At 40.8% G+C, this 24,006-nt stretch overlaps 1 protein-coding gene across 1 annotated transcript in view; it reads right to left on the bottom strand.

The window, feature by feature from the left end:
- Positions 1-442: 442 nt before the first annotated feature.
- Positions 443-24,006, bottom strand: part of AFG2A (AFG2 AAA ATPase homolog A) — a 181,716-nt gene continuing 158,152 nt past the window's right edge. The window contains exon 16 of the mRNA XM_065736027.1: positions 443-1,626. Coding sequence (XP_065592099.1) covers positions 1,450-1,626 — 177 coding nt within the window. The 3' untranslated portion in view covers positions 443-1,449. The remainder of the gene's footprint in view (positions 1,627-24,006) is intronic.

Consider the following 24,006-nt stretch of genomic DNA (forward strand, 5'->3'; position numbering starts at 1 on the left):
CTACAAATTGCAGGCATGGTGAAACTATGTAAAAAGAGCAAAACCATAAGGCCAAGAGATTACTTCTTACCTTTCATGCTGTTAATATCATTACATGTGGTAGAAATATCTCCTAGGTGTAAGCAAATCTCTTATTAAAAACCAGACATTTCCAAATAAATAGCACTCTCATGAATAGAAATATAATGGCAGCAAGAAAGAAAAGTCTTCAGAACCATCAATAAATAGATGCAAAATAACAATCTTACACTTGCTAAAGCCTGAAAATGATCTTTCTTATTTACTCCAAGAAGTAAAAGCAGGATTTGGCTAAAATTTTGACTTGTCAATTCTTCTACTTACCTGCAAAACATGAGGGAAGCACAGGATTAACCAATGAAATTGTATTTTTTTTTTTTTGGTAGCTTTTCACAAACTTTTGTTAAAAGTTTGGATTGGGTTTGTTTTATTATTCCATCTAGTTTTCATTCCTGGAATAGAAAAGCTGTCTTTCCACCATGGGGAGAAATGCTGAAGATAAATTTGTTTAATTCGTTCTCACATCAAGTGTGAGAGCAGAGAGCCCAGATAGATCTGTTGCTGTTTCAACAGGTGATATAACAAAGAAGCAATCTGGACAGATCTTATCTGTCCCTAAACCATTTTGTGGTCATTTATAGCAGTTTTTGTAGGGAGCTTCTCTTATTCATTTGGTGTTGGGATTTCTTCTGACTGACTGGAAATTACCAATCAACGCTTGTATTTACATATGTTGATGGGAACAAACAACACTTCCTTTCGTTGATGCCTGGAAGTGGTTTCAGGTGAGGAAAGAAACAGATGCAGTCACTTTCTGAAATGTGCTGGCGATGTACGATTTGTAACGTGCCCACTTTCAAGTATGCGTGAAACACTGTTGCTGAAGATTGAAGATAAATGCTTTGCTGTAATCAATCAGGGAAGTGCTATGGTCGGCAAGCCTGTTTGGCAGCTTCTCTGGAGATCATAAATCAAAAGATTCAGAATAATTTTCAGCATTTTTGCAGTGAGGCCACTCCCCAGGTCTGTGCCGCGCTGGGAGGGTCCCTGGGATTAAACTGGGGTTGAGGCACGAACAAATAAAGGCAGCAGTGACACCCACTGCAGTTCTTCTAAAGGCCAAGAACCCACTAAAACTTTAGATTTCGGGAATTATTTTGTGACAGATGGGTGCAGGCTCAGAAACACTGAGTAAAATCAGCACTCTTACTGCCTCTGAAATGCAGATTATACCACTGGAGCTGTAAAACACAAAGTTCAAACGATTTCTGTAACACTCAAAAAATCCACCCGGGCATTTATTATGATGATTCCACATTCAAGTGAACGTTGGACATTCCACGTACAATACCAAATTCTTTGGCTTTTGTCAGCTTTACAAAGGAAATTCGCTACTCACACCATGAACAGGCATACGTATTGGTTTGCCTTTCAGAGCGCGTGCAGTCCACTTTGCTGCTGATAATCTGCATAAAACTGGATTAAGGAATCGGGAATTCTTGGTGTCACAGCCATCAATGCATCCCGAAAATGCCGTCCCATGATACATTTGGCACTGATGTCTTCTTGAAGTGCTAGCAGGGCAGCTTCTCTACAGACTGCTGTTATCTGCAACAATACAAAGCATCCCCCCACGTTATTATTTTAAAATGTATTGCTTGAAATGAAGAAAGCAAGCACGACGTTATCAGCACATTCCAAACACCAGATACTCACTAGGACAGAGTTTCTCCAAAACTTTTTTATTTTTTTTAATAAGTGAGGCTGTGGGTGATTAGCACTTCCTGGCAACGGGATAGAGCTCCAAATTCAAACCACAGTAACATTACATTTCACACACGGGTACGCTGCAAATTACTTTAACTTGATAATCATATTACCTTGCCTTAACCTCCCTGCAACACCTGATAAATTAAAACCTCAGTGAGCAGCAATACATTTTTCTGTCCCCAAAGCACAAGAGCAGTTATTCTCAGGCTCTGTGGGTACTTTTCCTTTTCAACTTTAAGCTGGGAAAGAAGTAAAACCAATTAATTCAGCAAGGAAAGCTCGAAGGAGAGGGGTGTGTGGAAGGGGAGGGAGGCTAAGGTCTCGTACCCTGAAATGTATTTTTAAGCTCTCTGGACTTCAGACAGCGGAAACAGACTGATGCCAGTGTCATTCTAAAGACACATTGCTGTGGTGAAAAGAGCTTGTGGAATGAAAAGAGATATTGTGATTTCCAGTGCAAGAGGGAAAACAGTGATTGATATTGACTGCTCCCTTATATCTGTAAATGAAAGAGCCAGCTGAAACACATTTGTCCAGCTATTCAGCATATTTTCTCTGTTTGTTCACTTACTGAAAAGAGTTCCCCTGCTTATGCTGTGCTAATGGTTGCCAAAGCCGTTTAGTAGCTTTTTAGAGGATTTAGCAGCATGTTTAGGAAGCTTTCACAAGAAAACATGCATGGATTTAGATGGCTTTGTCAAGTTACAACAATATTACTTTTAGTTCCGTACTGCTCTAATGAACAGTGAAGCTAAACACTGCTGTTATGCATTTTAATGCACTTCAGAACTTCAGAGACAGTTAAAGGTGGAAGCAGAGCTCAGCTTTAGTGCTTCTTAGGGAGATAAGCAATGCATCCTTCCGGAAAGTAATGCAGGTACTTTGGTCCTTCTATTCAGGTTTTTCACTAAGAAGGTGGTGTGACTACTTCCTACTTTCTAACACAAACACAAAGCTATTTGAAGATTAAAAAAAAAAAAGAAGAAGAAAAAAACAGAATACACAAAACCGAGAACAACTCCCACACACCCCCATCCCTGCTTGAAACCAAACGCAGCAGTCTTTCAAAAGAGAGAAGACTCTTGATGGAGAAACAGATCCCAAACATCCTGGACTCCAAAGCTGTGCTGGTCCTTAAGGAAGGGTCTGTTTTCCCTCGCCAAATACAGCACTAAGGGCAACTTTTCCACAACACAAAGAGGAAGAGATCTATGCGTTTTCACATGCATTATTAGCAAAGCCCAGAACAAAACACAGCAAGTTTTGTCCTTTCTGTTCTGCTCACAGAGACCGACTATCTACAGCACCAAAACAATGAATGAATACTGCTAACGTTCAGTTGTTGGGAGGTGATATACTGCACTGAAGGAGAAGCTAAGTTAAGACTGTGATGCTGACAGATCCAAACAAGAAAGCACACCACTGACAGTCCTCTCTCTCCCTTCTTCGTTTGCACAGGGATACACTTGGGAGGAATTTGCTCATGTGCCAATACTTCTAATGATGTCTAAATGTTTTCTCTGAGCTACGCCAAGAGTAGCAGTAACCGCTACCATAATTAATCTCCAAAGGATTTTTTCTTTTAATTGCATTCTGAAAGACTGAACCATAAGTTCCATGATAACCGAAAATTACTAGACATGAGAAAATACCAGAAAAAGATGTTCTTGTATGTGGTACTCAGGAATATCTGAACTAATTTTAGGGGAGAGTAAAGGATTTTAAGGCATGAATCATTGCCCTCTATTTTCCTGGCTGCACTCAGAATTTTTTGTGGACTAAATCTTCCATATGATATTAAGTAATAAAATGCAGGCAATATGGCACAGTGTTTAAAATCCGGGCCCTTGCATGTGGTCAAAGAAGACCCATGGCATCATTTCTGTTTCTTTGCTAACTGAGGACATCAGGTCTCTTAACAGTTATTTCTTGTCATAATCACACTGGGACATCTCATACCAGACCAAGAAACAGAATGGGTTTAAAATCTCATTTCTGCCTGGATTAAAGTACAATACATGTCATGTTGAGTGAAACGAAGAGGAAAGGGAGCAGAAAGGGCTGACGGACAGCAAAGAAGAAAATCAGTGGCTTTTCAACGCAGTGTGCGAGGTCCTTCCCCGCACGGCTCAGCATCATTCCCACACCAGGCGCTACATCTAGATCTTGAGTTTTAAAACCCTGCAATAGGACTTTCCTCAGTGAGTCTGTCCAATTACTTTCTTAAATCACTTCTCCTTTTGGCCTCCACGACATCCTGTGACGAGTGCCACGATCTAATCATGCACTGTATGAAAAAGCACTTTTGTTTGTCTTGAAGTGGGTAATTTCAACAAGTGCCTCCTAGTTCCTGCGTTATGAGAGCAGTGATTCATCTGCTCTCTGTTCACCTTCCCCACATCATCAGTGACTGCACGGACTTTCAATATATCCCCCCTCAGCCAGGTCTCCACAAGCCCCCAGTGACAGTCCCTGCAGAGCCCTTGAGTTTTGTTCTGCCCCTGTGGCTGGAGCTGCACCATGGCACCAAAATGCTCTGGGTTGATTTTTTCAGAAAATAACCCATAACACCTCCAGCAACTCTTTCTGAGCAAAAACATCTAATTTAGATCTCATACTTGTGAGTTTGAACCCTGGCTGACTTTCTTTTCTCTCTGCTGCACTTATCAGCTTGAACAGCATCTGCCTGTCCCAATAGGTGAATGCTGTTAAGCATCATTACCCACACAGCGGTTTTAAGGCAATTCTTATTTATTTTCAAATGCAAATCTGAAGGATCACAATTTTTACCTTTTCAGTATAAAAAAACTTCTGGATCTCACCATGCTGTAAAGAACAAGAACAACGTCCTACTGCTGTCCCAGAGGCAAAACTGCAGCTCAGAACACTGAAGGATAAAACAGGTATTCTCTGCTTCAGCTGAATCGAGAGTGGCTTTCAGCAGTGACCATTAAAGCAGTGATGAAGACATTAAGAGAATGTCAGAAACAACACTGCTTGAGCAGCAGAGGCAGGTAATTAAGCAGCAAGTATGGGGTGGGGAGGTGTTACTGCAGGAATGAATAGCCAGCCAGGTGGGGATGAATATTACTACATCTATGAGTGCTGGAATATAACCCATTTTGATTATTGGTATCATTACAAATGAAAATTTAACAGACGTGTTTCTCATTTTCAGTGCAGTGGGAGCAAATTACTGACCTATTTACTGACATTAGTCTGATGTCTGGTCTTCACATGGAAATAATTTTCAAGCCTCCTTTAAAAAACAAATTACCATTTTTTTCTGGTTAACAACAGAGTTGAACATAAGGAGTGATTTATCATCTGAGTGGCGTTTCCAAGGTCAGAAACTAAGCAGCTCATTTACTCCCGCTTCAAGGCCCAAAAGGGACTGTGTCAGGTTATCCTGGGAGGAGAGGAGAGCCCAAGCGAGCCATCCAAACCACACAGCTGAACTGCAACCAGCTGAGCCGCACACAAGCTCCCAGCCATTGCCCAAATAACGATGGGTCCCAAAAAGCAGTGGGTTTACACTGAGCCGCTCCACCTCCAGCAAGCACAAAATGCCGGGTGCCGGCTGCAGCCCCCCGAGCAAGCAGTTCTCAGCACAACCCATCCTTCCACCCCACCAGGCTGGCTCCCCCCACTCCTGGCAGTGAGCACCAGCCCTTTCCCGGGAAATGAAAGTCCTTTTCAGTTTCTTTGTGTTTAAAGTGCTCTAAATAGCTTGAAAGAACCTTAAAAAAGAAAAAGCAAAAGCCAGAAAGAAACGAGCTTCTGTGTTAAAGCCTTAGGTACTCTCAAGAAAGTGGTTTTGTTCATGCAGGGTCTGCGGGGAACACCTGTGAATGTCGGTTTTAATTGGGCTGCAGCTGGTGTCAATTGTGCACGCAGTCCCTGGCAGACACGGCCTGCACATTGTGTTTCATTTTCCTTTTTCCTTCCTTTTTAACTCACTCCTCCACCCCACCAGTTAAAGTTGTAAGGGATTGTGTGTAAGAAGGATTAGGAGCCTGGAAGCAGAATGGTGCCGTGGTCTGTGAATAGCACAACGTGGGGTGCTGCCTGGCAGGAAGCTACCTGCGAGCTGCTCCGCCGCACCAGGGCAGGCTGCTAGGCCGCAGGGCGGGCTCTGAGCCCCAGCACGCTCCCATGGGGGTCCCACCAGCCCCACTGGATCCCTCCGTGGTGTGGGAGCGGCACCACAGCCCACTCTGTGACCTTCTGTGCAGACACAACCTGCTGCTGGCCACAGCCTTTCATGCACGTGCTGGCATAGGGTTGGGCCTTTCGTAACAGGCACAAAGCAGCAGACCATTGGGAAAGCAGTCCAGGGAAGTGAGCTAGCTGACCACGGGGTTACTGTTCCAGCAGCATCGTGCTGCTTCTGATGGGCAGAGCAGTTGGGATATCACAGCATGACACTGGCTGGGCAGTGAGGCATGCCCCAGATAATGCTTGCATACAGGATGCTGCTTTGGAGACAAAAATGCTGTTTTAAGATGCCACAACTGCCTTTTTATTCTCCTTGAAAGCAGGTTAAATAAAGAGTTTAAGTGGTAAGAGGTAGACTTTTTGATGCGTTTCAGAAAGTCTTCGATTTTGTATTTCTCTCATGTTTCAGCTTTCCTGTTTTATATATAAAATAGGAAATGCAGGATAACATGCTTCTCTTCTCTGAGAAGATAAATTCTTAGAGCTCGCTACAAATGTTGTTCTATTTAGGAGAACAAGCTCCCAACAGTAGGAAATAATTGATTACCCTGTGATAAATTTTCATCTCATCTTTGAATGATAAAATCACCCCTATATGGGTATCTCTTCCTTCCACTCACATGTATGACCCGTAGATTTAAATCTGATGGGTTCTGTGTTTGGTCATCCTGCAAATGAAAAATCATCTCTTCTAAATGGAAGACAATAAGGTATATGAAAAGTATTACACTAATACAGTACCCATTCATTCTTGAGGCTCATGGGCTGCACCCGTCACTGGAGCTTTGCAAGGAATTGACTTAATAACTGGTTGTCACTTTACACAGCTTTTGTAACCTGCTACAGCAATGCTAGAAAAAAACAAGTGTGCAAAGCACTCACCAGCCATCTAAGCACCCCAGTGAGACAGAAGCTTCTTTGATCTCTAAGCAACTATGTTTTAAAACACAATTAAATGTTTTCCTCACGCTGAAGCGCATACGTCTATTCGGTATTCATGAACTCCCTCTTGGAACAGATGAGCTTCTATTTGTATTGAAACTATCCTCTACAATGAAATACTGTATTCAAATATTATTTTTTTTTTTTACAAAAAGATAGACTTCCTTCTTCCTTGTTTATTAAAGAGACCTTTAATATGAGTTGATGTTGGACAGTCTACTTTAAAACAGAGAGGAAGAAGCAAGCACCTTTACAATTCTTAAATAAAAAGGATTGGTATTATGTGTGTCTTGTGTCTCTAATCCAACAAGGCAAGCAAACGATCTGATTTCTTTTATGAGAGGTTGTTAAGGAAATGTAATTGAACAAAACCAGCTCCTTTAATGACCACTATGTGTGATTTCGGAATAGACAGACTTTACTTTGTGAAATAGAAAGTCTTTACTTTGTGTTCAATCTGTAGTGTGCTTATTTGTGTAACTTCACAGATTGATGCACTTGTATGTGCCCAGAGCCTACCTGAAGATCTGAATCAGGGACATCAAGTTTTCATTTCACCTGAGGACACCCAGACTGAGCAGAACTATGGTCCCCTTGGATCCTTCCATGGGGGCCAAGCTACCCTGGTGGCTGCAGTAGAGACCATGTCCTCCTCCTGGTCTCAGCCAGGAGGGCTAGGCTTCATGTTTGTCTGCTTACTGCGGTCATAGCACCTTGCACACCAGTGAGGATCTGAGCCAGGCCACTGATCCTGTGCACTCATGGGGCAGCAATCAATGGACTCAAAATGCTGCATGTAACTGCTTCTATAGGACTGAAAAGCAAGCAGGGCTGTGCCCGGGCAGCAGATAGTATCACATGTATCAGTAGCTCTTAATATTCTATAAAGTTCAAACACACCCAGAGAAAAAGAAGGAAGAGATAAGGTAAGTAGCCAAAATTAAGCATATGCATCATAACTATAGCACATTATGACAGCTAGTGAGAATAAACCAGAGCCTTCAGTGGTACATGCTAAGTGTCATCATACATACCTCTACTCATCCTGACATGTTCTAACAGAGCAGAACTTCGAACCCATCTGTAAGCTTCCTTTATTCTTCTTTCCACTCTCTTAAAAATGTTACTAGATGTGGTATCCTTCCAAGCAATATATAAAACATGTAAATTCCAATTTAACTTTTGTAACTACAAGCCCAAAATGCAGCTAGTTTCCAAAATGTACTGTGTCGATATGGATCCCATCACTTTGGCAGAGACATGTCATAGCTACACCTTTCACAAAGGAATTCCATAACAAAACGAGTTTTTACATGCTGGGACTAAATATTTTTAAACAGCACTCTCTGCCAACTTCAAGTTTCAGCTATATTTGTGCAACTGAAAAAAAAATCACACACATGTTTCTATACAAGATTAAGCTGCATTTCTGGTTAACCTCAGAATTATTTCATTTTTATATAAACATTTAATGAGAAAGTTTAACTTCTTCCCTTCAGTGAGAAAAAGAAAGCCAAGTCACTAGAAAAACAGTCTTTCGGTATGTGCACATACCTGTGTGTGTGTGTGTGTGTGTTCATTTTAATTGAAAGTAATTAACAGAATACTGTGCTCTCAACTCAGAGTATGCTGTTACTACAGAGGACCTGCACACAAAGCCAATGCTATTTTGCTGAATGCTGCTAGCAAGATGGATTGAATTATGCAACTACAATTCAAAAGACTTGGAGGAGATCATTAGCTGTAGCCACCATAAGTTTCTCTCTAGAAAAGCAAAACAAAATTAAAACAACGAAACAGATTTGTCAGCTTCTACCTTAGGAAACCTATCAGTGTATGGGCATTAATCATCCCTTTTGTTTGCTCAGCCTCTTTCAGATGATGAGGCTGGGCAACACATTCAGCATATTCCAAGTTTCTTGCATTGAAAAATAATTAATGCTTTTGCTTGTTAAGCCAGTGTTTCCTTTCTCAAGTTCAACCTGGGAGAGCAGCAGAGGTCTTAAGACTCCTATCAAAACAAAGCAAATAAATTCAATTCTGCAAAAAGAATTGGGAGAAATATCCTCCCTTCCCTAAAAATATTTATTCTTGTTTCAGTAGAACTCAGCCAGTCTAGAACTGTCTTTCAACTCATTTCAGCTCCAGCAGCATTTCTGTTACATTATGTCACCATTAAAAGATGGCTGAATCCATTCAGCAAAAAGCAAAAAAAAAATTCTTCCTCATGGTTTTTGAAATCCTGTTTTCATTCTGTTTTTAGACCTTCCACTGTGGCAAATACTATCTCTGATTTGGATCTAGTGGTCCAAATGAACAGAAACTGTATTTATATTTACAAACTCAGCTAAAAATAATGGCCAGAAAGTGTAGGAAATCTTCTGTAGTCCTTCTGTTTCTATCAGTTGGATAGTAGGCATAGAAATCATATGATAATGAGAAGAAAAGGGATGTCATACCTTCTGTTTTTTTCTGTATGGCTATTTACACATGCATACATATCCTGAGTCCAGGCAGGGAGTGGGAAGAGACATTTGTTGTGTGGGCCTTTTAGACTGAAAGATGAATAATGTCCTTAATGGGAGCTCTCTTGCTTTTCATTTATTGGATCTCAGTTCCTGGAAGGTGCGAGACGTCTCCAGTGGAGTATCTATTTCCTTGGCAGAGTGCTAGAGGAATTTCAGACTGTTTCTAAGTTTACCTCTTGGATCTTCCCATGGTACCCAGCTGCTCATGTTTCCCAAGAAAATCAGAAGACTGCATGACTGCATTCTAGGGAGGCAGAGCAAGGCTGGGAGTGCAGTTAGACCTAGGAAGCAATGCTGTTGCCAAAGGTAGATTCCCTCTGTGCATGGTTATTGCTCCTTAAGGAAGGAGGAGAAAGGCTGGTAAAGAACTTAAAGTAAGGCAAGTTCTGCTTGTGCAAAAAAAAGCCAAAAAGGAATCAGCAAGAAAAAAAAAAAAAGGTATGTCATAAATAAAATAAAGAAGGATAGTGGTGTGCCAAAAATTACTTTGAGTTAAGGATTTATTTAAGAGGCATACTTTAGTATGAATAAAAAGGAAGATGAAGAAAACAGCAGTAAGACAGGCGTGACAGTGAAAGCTGTGCTGCCATGACAGACGGTCAGTCTGAAACAGTGACACAGCGGTCACCATCTCTCTTTGATCTGATCCCTTGATGAGCCTGTTTAAGTGCAAGGGCAGAAGCCTAACCCAGCAATACTGAAGAAAGCAAGAAAGCAGTTTGGGCTGCTTTAGCACCCTGAACCAGCTCACTCAGGCTGCAGGCCAGTGAGGAAGGATATTTTGAGTTATTCAGTCCTAAACCATTCGGTACAATTCTGTCATCAATAGTAGCATATCTGCTAATCACTTTTAGTTTCAATAAAAGCTTTGAGCAGTATATGTCAGGTGTAGCCCTGTTGTGTCTGCTGAATCACTGAGTGCATACAGTGAGGGATTCATAACACAGTCCCAGAGCAGCATGTCTCTTCAAGTGGCACAGCTTGTCACTGGTGTGGGGGCACACTGGGAACAAGCCAAAGGACTGCACCAGGCAAGAACCTGTAGCTGGAGCTGCCACTTACCTTCAGGGAAGTTTTGAGTGACCAGATCAACAAAACACCTGCTGTTGGAACATTAACATTAAAGGATATCACCTGAGTGCTCTCCTGCAGTCGAAAAGATTGACTCCATATTATGTCTAAAAAAATCACTTAAGAATTCTGGGTAACTGGATCCGTTTGTTACTTCTACAGTAACAGATCTTGCTTAGAAAATTATTCCATTTCTCTCCTTCATATTCACAAACTCCTCCTCAGTTTGTGCCATGTCATTGCAAAAGCCTTCCTGTTCTCTCAGGTTTTCTCCCCCTCCTTTCTTGTCTAGGCAAGACAACATAACGCAAATTTCCACTGTCACAAAGACATAGAGAAAGGATCATCTGCATTTCTCTGTAAGTTCAAAACTTAACCTCAGCATTTTTCACATTCACTGAGATAACATCAGGCAGAGGATGCCACAATAGTGAGATGAGAAAGATCCACTATCACAGAACTAAGGACCACAGCTAGAAAACATCAAAAGCGAGTAAGAAACATCAGTGACATCAGCAAGAGGTCTGTTCCACACTGCTGAAGGGTCCTGAGCTGACAGGTGTCATGTTTGAGGGACAAACTGAAGTTACCAGAAGTTTTCCTGCAGGAGCATGCCTCTTGCTCCTTCAATGATTTACCTTACAAAGAGTAATCTCTGCCAGGCATAACATTGTGGTCTCCTCAGTTTCCACCACTGGAGAAAAGAGTTATCCCAGCTCTCTTTGTGCTAACTGCTACGAAGACAAAGGAGGAAAGAAAGATGAAGGAAACAGCCTTCATGGAGTGCAGTGGGAGAGACAGGAGGGACAGGGAAAGTTTAAGGCAGAAGAGCCCAAGGATGAGAGAATGAGAAGAAAACCCAATACTGTGGGTTGTGCAGATCGTAGTTAATCCTAAATCCATAGCCTGAAGAGTAAGAACATAAAGCAGCCTTAGCACATACTGCAAGTTTCTGTACACGAAATATGCAAGCTCAGGTCTTCAAAATACCTAGCAGTCTGCTTTGGGGGAAGCTGGTAAATACACAGAGAAAGCTTACCTATTCCTCTTACCTACACAGCTATGGATATGCTCCTCCTCACACAGCCTGCAGCACACATGTGCCTTCTCATGACTTTCCATAAATATTTTACTTCGCTGAATTGGACAGCGAAGCCATGCAATTCCACAATCAAGCATCACTGCACAACTGGCACTGCCTCTTGTCAAGAGATGAGTTCATAAGATTCACTCAGAAATTGCCTGTGTGCAGGAGAAAGGGGGAACTTTCCACTGAATTACATCTACTCATTCTATGTTTGTTGCACAGGGCGGTGCTTTAACGCCTGTCCAAACACAGCAAAGAGTGAGGACAGCATGTACGGGGTGCTAGCACAGAAGCACTGGTTTGCATACTGAACAACACAAAATGCTAAATTCTCTCTGCTTTTTAATGAGTCTGTATTTGTATTCACAAGATTAGGATACATTCTTAGCATATCCTACTTGATTTCACATTTAACACATTTCATGATATCTGGAGGACTTCATCGTATCAATGACCCGCTGTGTCTGGTACGAGAGCACCCAAAATGCATGAATGTGTCATGGGGAAGCTGTATTACATTGCTTTCTTTTCATGGTGTGTTGCTACCCAACCTGTTTGGTGTGCATATCCCAGCCTCAAACCTCTTCTGCTATTTCCTCAGCTGTTGATCATTCAAACCCCATGGAAGAAATATTTCAACATTCAGACCCTTTTATTATTCTTATTTATTTATTTATTTTAAGCGGAAGACCTTCCACACCTCAGTGGACATCACATTGAAAGCACGCTGCCAAATATTATATGATGTCCTTTCCAGAGTTAATTTTTAATTTCCTGCCTTCACTGCACGAGAAATTTTCAAATTGTCTTGGCAGTCACTTGACAGCATGTGCAGACCTAATAGCAGAAGTGAATGCAGCGTCAGCCCAAATGCAAACCTCCGGACTGAGTAATTTCTGCAAAATTAGTTAGATTGTTAAATTAAGTTCCAGAAAGCACCGCAGCCCATGAAATGATCACAAATGTAAGGTAAAGGGCACAAACCTTACAGACCTCGCCCCAGTCTGCCATGCAGTAAGGGGACACAGGTATCATAAACTCGACGATTTTCCATTTCCATTTTTTAACACCACAGTTCCAAACCCACAGATGCTGTGCGTGGCTATAAATCTTGGCACCCTCTCCACTACAGAAGAATTTCCCCCGGTATTCAGCGTTCCTTGCTTCACCTTAAGTCACCCTAATCACGCTGACATCTCCTATCGATGATTATATTAGCCCTAAAAGATCCTTAAACAAATGAAAAGGACTGACTTCCACTCCTAAAGTTCTGCTTCCAATTTTCTAAAGGAAATTAAATAATGTATAAATCAAATGCTGGGCGCAGGCCCAGGCAGCTGAACATCGCTTTGTCCTTTCAAAGTGAAGAGGAAGTGTCTGCTACAGAAGGGACAAGCCAAGAGAAATAAAGTTTAACCTCAGCTCCACGTGAAAGTGATTTGGGATAATCGAGGGAATCTGCAAAGAGGTTAAAACTGGGACCACATACTAACAGCGGAACGTTATGTGATGATCAAAAATCTATGCAGGGGCCGACCTTCACCTGGGGGAACTGTGCGGCCCTCGCAGCTCATTATGCTGGAGTGGAGCGTGAAGGGCAGGAGGAAGAGCAGACAAGCAGGAAGGGGAAATCTATTTATAGTGGGTGCTTGTCATGTCATGGTAATCTTACCATTTTTCTCAGGTTTGCCATATTCATAAATAAGTTCTGCCTGACAACTTTACAGCAAGACAGCTATGCAGGAAATGTTCACGCTGCTTTTCAGTTCTTCTTTAGTTAATATGTACTGCTCAGACTGTTGAGGCAGCCACCAAGACTTCTTAGTTTATGCACTATGGATGGAATATTGTTCTTTCTCTGTAAGATAGTGTATATATCTAAAAGGGGAAAAAAAATAAATTGTGCTAGATATTTTCCAGCTATTATTTGTTAAGATGGCTATAATTGCCATAAGGCATTTCATAAAACTATTGGGAACAGATATATTTTGTAATATGATTTCCCTGTTAAAAGAAGATCCTGATCAAGTTTACATGGTTTCAAGAAGAACTTGCACTGACATTTTTGCACACAGAAGATCAGCCCTGGACTTCATAATTAGGGTCAACACAACCCCATTCACATAAGCCAGACTTGGAGAGACAAAGATGTGACGTTCAGCTATTAACCCTTCAACTATGTACATTCCTGCCTATTTAGAAAATCTTCTTCTCCTCAACTTTAAAGGCTACAGAATATTTTAGATGCCATGCAAATGTCCCTTAAAAATAGTCTAATCCCTTCACTTCCTTCAGAAAGCAGCAAAATTATTTTCAGCACTGTCACTTAGTTGTTTTGTCTGTCACAACACCAATGGAGCAGCTGGCCAAGCACGGATAGCCACATAACAGCTACATACACAAAGCAATTCAACAAACATCCTGCTTAGCTGTTGCAAACGTGTCAGGAAACACTTCACAGCTAAGAAAATAAATAAAAAAATAAAAACAAATCCCCCTCCCCAGAATGCCCTCTTTTAGTTTTCCATACTCCTACTTTGTAGAATTATTTTAGATTTAAAAAGCATGACGAGTGCTACCGTCATTTAAATCTCAGGATGCAAACTCATCTGAATATTAGCACAGTTGATTCAGAAGAACCGAGAGCTTTACTGGGCTCACAGACTTGTAATTTATCAACAATTATCCATACACTTTAGGTAGCTATAAAAGATTAAACCAGGCTTCAGGAACACTATCTTAGCATAAAGAGGCAATTCAATCAACTGCTGTGAGCAGGGAGCTTCACCTATCCATCTTCCACGCTACCGCTCTCTCTACAGAGCCTGTGCTAATGAAGTGTCAGCCTGTGCCAAGGCTGTGTTTAAAAGAGCAAAGCAAGCAAAGGAAGTAGGGCTTTAGTGGGACCACAGGGCTTTACGCAAACACTGCTAGAATAAACGCCTCTGTAAAGACCTCCAAGCTTCTCATCACCCTGTCTCGGCAGGTTACCAAATATCAAGAAGGAAAAAGAAAACAACAGAAAATAAAACCTTAAAGGAGGATGGAAAATAGTAGGAAGTTTTCACAGAATGCGGTTGTTTGCCATCCCTGACTTTAAACAAAACCAGATGCACAATATGTTACTCACAAATGAAAAGAGGAGAGCCACCAAGGGAAAGAGAGATCTCTCTCTCTCTTCTCCTCACTCTTTCTTTCAAGAAAGCATCCCTGAAAGCAGACAAGGATATGCTTTGGGCTCCACTGACGTCAGTAAACACCACTGAAGTAAAGCTTATGCTTACATACATTCCAAAACACTTATCTGCTCTGTATACTTGGAAGCTAAATGGAAACTATAAATCAGTGACAGAATGTATTCAATCAAGGAACAAGACATTTTTCGTCTTCAAGGTGATGGTACTCATTGGTCTTGCAAAATCTTGGACTCATTAGTATCCCCTGCTAAAATGAGAGACAATTTCTAATGCTGAATTCAATCAATTAATTTACAAATGCGAAAACATTTACGCTAGTAACGGAAAGACATGATTAGCACCCATGTGTCACATTTCTTTGTTTCTTTGTATCTAAAACGCAGTATTGACATTAAATAGTTAAAAGAGTCACAGATAGGTTACTGCATGCAAAGCACCTACCGACAGTAATTGCATCCTGGGTTTTCTGTATCTCAGATGTATTTAACATAAAGATCTTCTACAAACTACTGTTACTCATTTTCTTGAATTCTCTGTTCCCAAGGTGCAAACCATTTGCATTTTGCATCTACACATGCTAAATACCTGACACAGGAAGCCTGGGGCTTGCTGAGAGCTGCAATGAACACAGGGCACAGGCAGCGGTATGTACCACCATGCATTATTCTGTTCATTAATGCAGAGCTAAGCAGTGAGGGTTTAGACCTATTTCTCTAGTAGGTAAAGTCTCCAGTAAAAGGAAAAGAGGAAGAAACATGATGAAGGTCTGGTACGAGGCTACCCATTCCCACCAAGGCTAGCTGGATAATCTGCTCCAGTTCATTAGAACCCATATGGTAATATCTGCGCTGTAATCATCATCTTTATATAGGTACTAACCCTTCTTTAAAACTCTATCATCTGTCTACTGGCAATAACAAGGCTCACCATGGCCTGCAGTGACTCTGAGGTTGCTACTATCAGCACAGTCATTCATTATTTAAGCACAGGACATTGTCTCTCACATCTGTTCTTGTAACACAGAGCAAAGACAGCCTGACCTGAAGCTGAATGACTGTTAATGCATACCTGAAACAGACAAAAAGAAGTACATCTCTCACTAGAAATACAGTTCAGTACAAGCATGAAGGCATGCAGACTGTAACAGTTAGTTGCACGCATGTTTATTTGAAAATAATCTCACTGCAGTAGCAATCTCCCAGAGAGAATAAGGTTTGCTATGGGCTTTGTCAGTCTCTGTACGGGCAGCGGGCTGATGGTGCCTGCTGGGGTGCTTGGTGTGGCCAGGGCTGGCCTTGCCTAAGCAAATACCAGACCTGAAACAAGATACTGACTACAGAACTACTTTTTCAGGATAAAAGTTGGAGAAAAGATGGACAAAAGAAATGCAGATTGCAATATGCTTAACGAATATAGAAAGTTATCATTCTCCTGTATACTGCTTTGGGAGTTATTAGAATCTATATGTTCCTCAATGTTGAAAGTGCATTAATGAGCAAAAAAGATACACAGCAATTTATCCTGCAGATGACCTACATGTAGCAGCCATGTGTGTTTGTTTATGATCACTACATCTGGTAATGAGCTTTTGACATAATGGAAAGCTGAGGTAGAAAACTGCACTCTGATCCTCAACTGACCAATTAAAGCCATACTTAATTTGGAAAAGGGCACTTTCAAAATAAACAATAATTTTCAGCAGACTGTAAAAAACAGATAACAAATGAATCTCACAGCTATTGTAGCAACCTTACAAACACCAGAGAAGGCGATTTTAACTCCCACAATACCACTAAGAGGGTGCCCACAGATGCTCCGCTGACATTGCAAGAGTGCATCCGTGTTTACACTTCATTACTAAAAGAGATGCATTTTGTACTTGCAGAAGTTTCCTTTATTACTGCTTCAAGTGCAACAGAACTCCGATACCTGCAGAGATGATAAGAGCCTACATTATAGTCTCTAGGAATCACAAAACCATTCACATGATCAGCATCAAACTATGGTTTGCATCTAAAAGTAATAGTGCCAGTTGTCACCCTCTGCATTTTACTAATAACCAATAAAGCAAGCAAGAAGTCCCATTTTCCACAAGCTACAAAGGTGGGAAGAGCAGCCAGCCCTAGGGCAGCCAAGCCTCACCTCCCCACTGAAGGCAGCCAGGGCCTCGGTGCCCTCAGCTCCCTCCAAAGCCATCCTATGGCCTTGAGTCACTTCAGCAAGACCTCATCTACACAGGATGTTATTCTGGAACAGCAACCACATTTAAATTCACTCCCTGTCTCATTCCAGGACAACTTCCTCACGTTGACGTGCCCTTAGAAGTACAAGAAAGAGCATTCGTCTGTGGCTGCATTTAGCCCGAGGCTGAAGTCTCACGAGGTAACAGAGAATAGAGATCTGGATTTATCTTATAAACGGTGTGAATATATATCACCACCCTTTGGAATGAAACCAACATTTTCTCTCTAATCTCCCAACCGTTTCCCACAGAAACGCGCACTTTCTCCAGCCCGTGAGAGAAGGCAAGGACATGAGGAAAATCAGAGGGACTGCAGAGCATAGAAAACCTGCATCAGCTGCGTACAAGAGCAGATTTCCCAGCCCAAGACACTGGAGCTATGAAATGGCCTCCGTCACTGACTGAGAAACTACCAGGGTGGTGAAGAGAAAAGCAATGTAGGCTGCATGTGCTGAGAAACGATACTGCAGAGATTTGGGACTCGCTCCCCAGATGGGATTAAAGGTAAGCCAGGTAAAACAGATAAGCACAGCACAACGTACATGGGTAGAGACTGAAGCTTTCATGTATGTGGAAGCGACAATGTCAAATTACAGTTTCTTGTGGCAAACACAACTGCCACCCTCCCACTCACACAGCCGCTGTACAAAGTCGGTAAGTCAGGAGTTGTTGTGTGCTCCTTAACTATCAGGAAATATATTTTTGCTGTCCTGGCAGGTCAGACCGCTAACCATATCCCCCAGAGATAATGTGCCCACTTCCCCTCCTCCCTACACAAGTCAGCAAAGAGGCTCAGGTTTCCCAGCACAAATGGAGAACTCAGACAGGGACAGCACGGCAGGCAGATACACTCTGGGGTACAGCTGGGCAAGGTCAATGGCAACAGGAACATGGAGATGTCAAACTGGAGCCATCAATTAACTAGAAGCTTTGGTTCTAGGAGAAGGCTATGCAGGTTGAAGTCCACAGAGAAGTGCCAGCATCTGCTTCAGCATCAAGCATCTGTGAGCAAATGTCACAGAGATTGCCAGTCTTATCTGCACTTCCCCATTAAACCTTTTCAAATGAGGAATTAACTTTTTTTTTTAGTGTGTTCCTAGGTCTACGAAACGTGTTAGTTCTCTTAGAAGAATTCTTTCTCTCTACCTTTTTTTCCTTTTTCTTTTCTTCTGTGAGACAAGTTACAGCTTCAAACTACGTTAAGCTACAACTTCAGTGCTGCAGGATCCCCACTTGCCTGAGCCTCTCTTTCCTCAATTCCTCTCTATCTGATTTACTGTTTACTTGCAGAACATATGGGAAACGTAGGGAAAGCATGCATCCGGGTTCGTGTTCAGAATAAATACTTTTTATGACTATTCCTGTGACCTGCAGCAATAGACTGGATTAGTCACCCACAACTATGTATAATCATACAATCATTTAAATATGTTTTCAAAACAGAATACATTTTAAGGTACAGATCAACTAAATATTCCTCTATAGTCTCTCTCCCTCAAAAGTACAGTGCAGGAATAGAAATAAACTTGAAAATATTAGTGATACCCAGTCTACTCAGTTTTCTTAATGAAAGAATTATGAAGAAGTGCAGTAGATAAGGATCTGAAAATTGTTGCTAAGGCTGAAGTAAATATGTAATTTATCAACATATGCAAAGTAACTTTTTTACAAGTCTTTGCCCATTTCAGAAAACCAGATTTCCTCTAACATTTTCATCAAAAAGTACAACTGCAAAGATTTTTGACTGAACAGAGAACAGAATATTTCTGAGCAGAATATGTAATTTAATCTAAAAGCAAATACACAGAGGTTCAAATTCAGCCTCACCCATTATACTTACAACAGAACTGAAAAGAAATCTTGAAAAAATCATTTTGAATTGAAGCATGTTAAACCTCTTTGACTCAAAACATTCTGAATTCTTTTAGGGTAAAAAAATAGAATAAAACTAAGGACAAAAAAACCTGATTTCCTAACTAAGTTCTATATTAGTAACGAAACAGCTGTGTGCTGCTTTACTGTGGTTTACTTAGGGTTTATCTTCTCCTCTCCACTATCATTCACCTTTGGATTGAAGGAAAAGCTGATGCATCTCTTCAGATGTAGGAAATGGTTGTGATAATCTTCTAAGGGTTGTTGTACATGTAGCTACCAGCAGTGAATGCTGCTTGCAGCTCTCCTCCTTATCCTCCCTTCACCATCCACCACACAGAAGCTAGAACTTATCTGCTGCAAGAGAGCTACAGAAATCTCTTCAGCCAAACTGCCTGATTGTGTCCGATTACAAAGCTTAAGCAAACTACACAGACATTTTCCTTTTGTTGCAATCCATGGTCATATACAAAAGATGAAAAATAGATTTCATAAAGTAACTTGGCTTTTATAGCTTTTTTTTTTGTTTTTTTGTATGAAATGGACATTGGGTGTTACTTCTACAGGTTGGAATGCTGTAGTAAATCTCTAAAACAGAAAGGGTTTTTGTTTTCTAACTTTAAGAAATGCTTTTCCCATGTGTTTCTGAGAGGGCGTGTGAGGCACTCTGCAGTCTTTCTGTACCACCACAACAGTGCAGTTCCGAAAAATACATGAGCTAAGCTGTAAGCATACTTAAGAGTTCATTTACTCCTACCCAGTGTAAAGGATTTTGAATCAAGAGGAACTTGCTCTCATTGTTTAAGCCAAGCAATAGGCTTGAATTGAGGTCTCCCTGAAGGTTAGTAGTCAGGCACATGCGGACATGTGGTACTGACCGCATTGCTGAAAAAGTCACATTGTTCTTGGAAGAGTGGCTGATAGATCTCTGCTGTTCAGCCAGTTCCTTCACCAGCTTCATCCGCACTCAGAAAATGCAGTATCTGGAAAACTATTTGAAATAACAGATTTCCCTTCAAGCAGGTTTACTTGTTGTTCTGCTTGTTTGGGGGACAGAAGACTGCTGTGCAAAGAGTAATTATTTGCTTAAAAGCAAAAAACGCATTTTCATGTATGATTACTTCTATTTATACATATTGTTTTACATACATAATGCATCTACACATGGAATCTATTATTATTGAGGAAATCATTTTTTAATGAGGATGACTGAACAATACTTAAGAGAGAAAATGTTCAATCCAGTGTTAATTTGCAGTAAAAAGTCTGGATTTCATGCCCCAGACCGGCCCAATCATCTTATGCTTACACCTTGAGAGCAGCATTCAACTTGTATGGCTTTTCCAGGCACTGCAAAACTCCTAAGTCTAAATTTAAACTTTGCATCTGTCGAAGAGCTTTAAAATTTAGGAACAGTGTTTCAGCTCTGCCAAAGAATAAAGAGATAGCTCATTATGCTTCTGCATTCTAGATTCATGGAAGCATTTTCATTCCCCCCATTTTCTTACAGAGACTGTGACTGCCCTTCTCTCCTAGCCTCTACTTCGTTGGAAAAAACAAACAAAAATTAAGAACAATGAAAATTAAAAAAAAAAAAGAGAGAGAAAAGAGAGAAATTAAAAAAACAGGTAATACAGTTAGTTCTGTATAAATGTGGTTAATTATATTCTCAATGGCTGAAACACTGTTTGCTTTCTTTCTCCCTACATGCTGGGGCTAATTAAGCTCCTTAAATGCTGTATATGTATTAAGAAGAAACAAACAACAACAAAATGCTCACTATTTTCCTATGAAAAAAAATCTGGTGGTAAAATGTCCCAGCAGGCTAAACATTAGTACAACAAAACCTCCGAATTTTCAATGATAAAGTGACTAAAAAGTTTTTGCTCTCAAAAGAAGACAGTTCCAAGAGAGTGCATTCACAGTAGGAGAGAGGTACTTACTTTCAGGAATCATATCAAAAGCGAGGATGAATTATTACTGTCAAATACAAGCCTCAAAATAGAATCTCTGTTATCATAATGCAAATATGAATGTGTATTTGCTATTCCTGCAAAATGTTATCGTTATTGTTCTGACTCGCAGGGGACAACCTGTTCTGTGCAGATCCTGACTGACTAGGACTGGACTAAGTTCACAATTTTCACACCAAAAACATTTTTTTTGCTCACCTTCAGAAACCACAGCACAAGCAATACTTATCAGACGATGCTGCAAGGATCTGCTCTGGCTCTGGTGGAAAAGCCTCAGGAGCTGCAGCACTATGAGAAGAGTAGAGCAGCTCCTATGGTCCCTGATGCTGTCACTGGTCCCAGTACCTTATCTTCCCCTCATTGTTTGCCCTTGTACAGACAGCAGTTTTAAGCACTTTTTAAAAAGCTGAACTGACATATTAGTTTTTGCTTTTTTTCTCATCACTTATTTATCTGTTCACGGTCTCTCTGAATCTCTAGCTATTTTCCTTGTCACAAATATTCCTTTATATTAATTACAATTTCCTGAAAGATGAATATTCAATTCTACTAATCACTTCTCTCATTAATCAGTTATTCTTTTCCTTCTCTTTACTTTTGCTTTAATCCACATGAACTTCTTCAGTATCTCCTGCTTTATTCAAACAAAGCTTGTCAAATCTGCCTTGTCTCCATATTTATTTTTTATTTTTTTTAATTTAGTGACTTTCTAAGTCTCCTTGCTGGATTTTCCAAGCATCTCTTTCAATGACATGGCAACAAAAAGGCAGTGAAACCAATACCAGCCCATTCTGCAACTTACTGGCAGCATCCCACAGGAGCCCAGTGCTGGAACAGATGTGTGTACTGCCAAGGACACAATCTATGATAAGGTCCCAATGGTATTTTTGAAGGCAGGTCCTGATTTTTAATCTGCACATTGCAAAATCAGTCCAATAAGGCAAATGGACTAGAAAACTACCCTTAGTTCTTACAGGTGATTATACCTCCTACCACAGAGGGCTCAAAACCACAACTCTGAACTAAAATAGCTCATGTATAGGAAAAGGACTGGATTGTCATGTTTGTCATTGCTGTCCTCTGCTTGGTTGTTTTTTTTTGGTTTTTTTTTGAGGAAAAACGTCCAAAAGAAACAGGCAGCATTTGGAATTAGGGAGGACAACACAGGCATTTCTCCCGTTACATAAGTGGCCCATTGATGCTACCATATACAGTGCTGAATGCCTTCTGAGCCTTGCGTAACAACAGATTTCAAATGATAAAACAGAACACCAGCTCCAGTTCAGGCTTTGAAATACAGCTTACCTCTTACCAAACATGATGTGTCAAATTAATTATGAAATTCACAAGAAAGAAGAAACCTCTTAGATGATCCAAGCATCTCCCTGCAAGTCCAGGACTGTTTCCACTGAAATGCAGGATTGGCAGAAGAGAGATTTATTGCCACAGTTTCTTAATTCAGTATTTTGTACTTTAGTAAGCCATCCTATCCCACTCCACATGGTGCATTTAACAAGTAGTCAAAAGTAATTTAAGAAATAAAATGCACTTGTCATCGTAACACGCAGTGCTGAGCACTACTGCTTATTTCCTGTAAGAGTTCTTTAAAAAATAAATTGACTGGAGGCAGACTACAGGTTTGGCATTTCCTCTGAAGGCCAGCATTCACTCAGGGCACACCTACACCAAAGCTATAACTGAAACAATCCAGACCATAGTGTTAGCACAGCACGCAGCCAGAAGTTTGCCTATTTTCCACCACTTGTCCAAGCCAGTGGCCCATTCCCTTCCTGCATCCTTGGAGCCGAGTCCAGCATGTGAAACTGGTTTTGAAAGAATGTATTGGACAGCAGGAATCTTAGAGAAGCAACTCAAATGAGCTTGCTGCTTCAGAAAGATGTGAAGTGAGTAGCAGGCTTGTTTTGAAAAGTTAGGCAGACCTTTAGCTTGCCTACAGTAGCACTGAGGCCAAGCTGAGCTGTTCTCAGTTCCAAAATGCTTCCTAAAACAAGAAAGATTCATCTGGCCCTGACTTCTCACTGACATACAGTAGTGTCTTGAATGAGAAAACTGCAAAAAGACACCCTGAAAGACCTGACACTTATTGTACATTTACAATGACATAGCCTGGGACTAGGTGAAGCAGGAAGCAAGTCAACTCTTAGGTACAATTCAAATGCAAGAGGTTTTCTCGATCACAGGGCAATCATTTTGCCATATGAAAATGTAATCACACAGCGTGAGCGTGGTAGTTTGTGCATCAATCAGCTCCACAGAAGTGAACTGCTAGGAAACGTGGGGCATAAAAGTGGCAGCACTAGAATACCCCTTCAAAAATACATCTTATATTGAAAATTGGAAAAGAAAGATGGATACTCACATCCTCTGTTATTCCTGCTGACTAGTTAGTTAACAGTATACATTAAATTAGAAGACATTTTAATCTTTAGGAATTAAATAAATAACACTTGGATTTAACAAGCTTAAACATGTACTTGATTTTAAGTGCATTAAATAATACCATTGGTTACAGGGAATTTTTTATGCACATGAAAACCTCTGAAATGCTGTAGGGTAATAATCCGAACTTTGACTAGGCCAGAATGAGTTGGTATTAACATTCTGGCTTTGGCTGAAGTGATAAAGGTGATGAAATACAGCTGAAGAGTTAAATGCAGACTTCAAACCCTCTCAAAACTTGAAACTGGGTCAGACCAATTTCTAATTAGCAGTTAGCAATTATGCAGCAAATCTTTTCCCTAGTGCAACACATACATGAAAGTAATGTAGGTATGCAAGAGGATACACGAGTTCCTTGGCGGAAGAGTATGCTCTGTGGGGCTGTGGCACCCCTGTGCACTTCCATGACCAAGAAGAGCAGCAAAATGCATTCACAAATGGAACACTAAGGCTTCAAATAGCTAACTAGAGATCTTTTTTGTTCGTGTTCATGATTAATTCCTTCTTCTCTAGCTTTCATGTACAAACCAGACAGCTTGGAACAGAAACCTGACAAGCTATTTATGAAATCTGTTGCACATGCAGAATTGAAGGAAGCTGACTGCTGCAGTACACATCCAGTCGGCTG

The sequence above is a fragment of the Cyrtonyx montezumae genome, unplaced genomic scaffold, assembly GCF_038088225.1.
Source record: "Cyrtonyx montezumae isolate F1298 unplaced genomic scaffold, pur_monq_1.0 scaffold_2, whole genome shotgun sequence".
In the NCBI taxonomy this organism is placed as follows: Eukaryota; Metazoa; Chordata; class Aves; order Galliformes; family Odontophoridae; genus Cyrtonyx; species Cyrtonyx montezumae.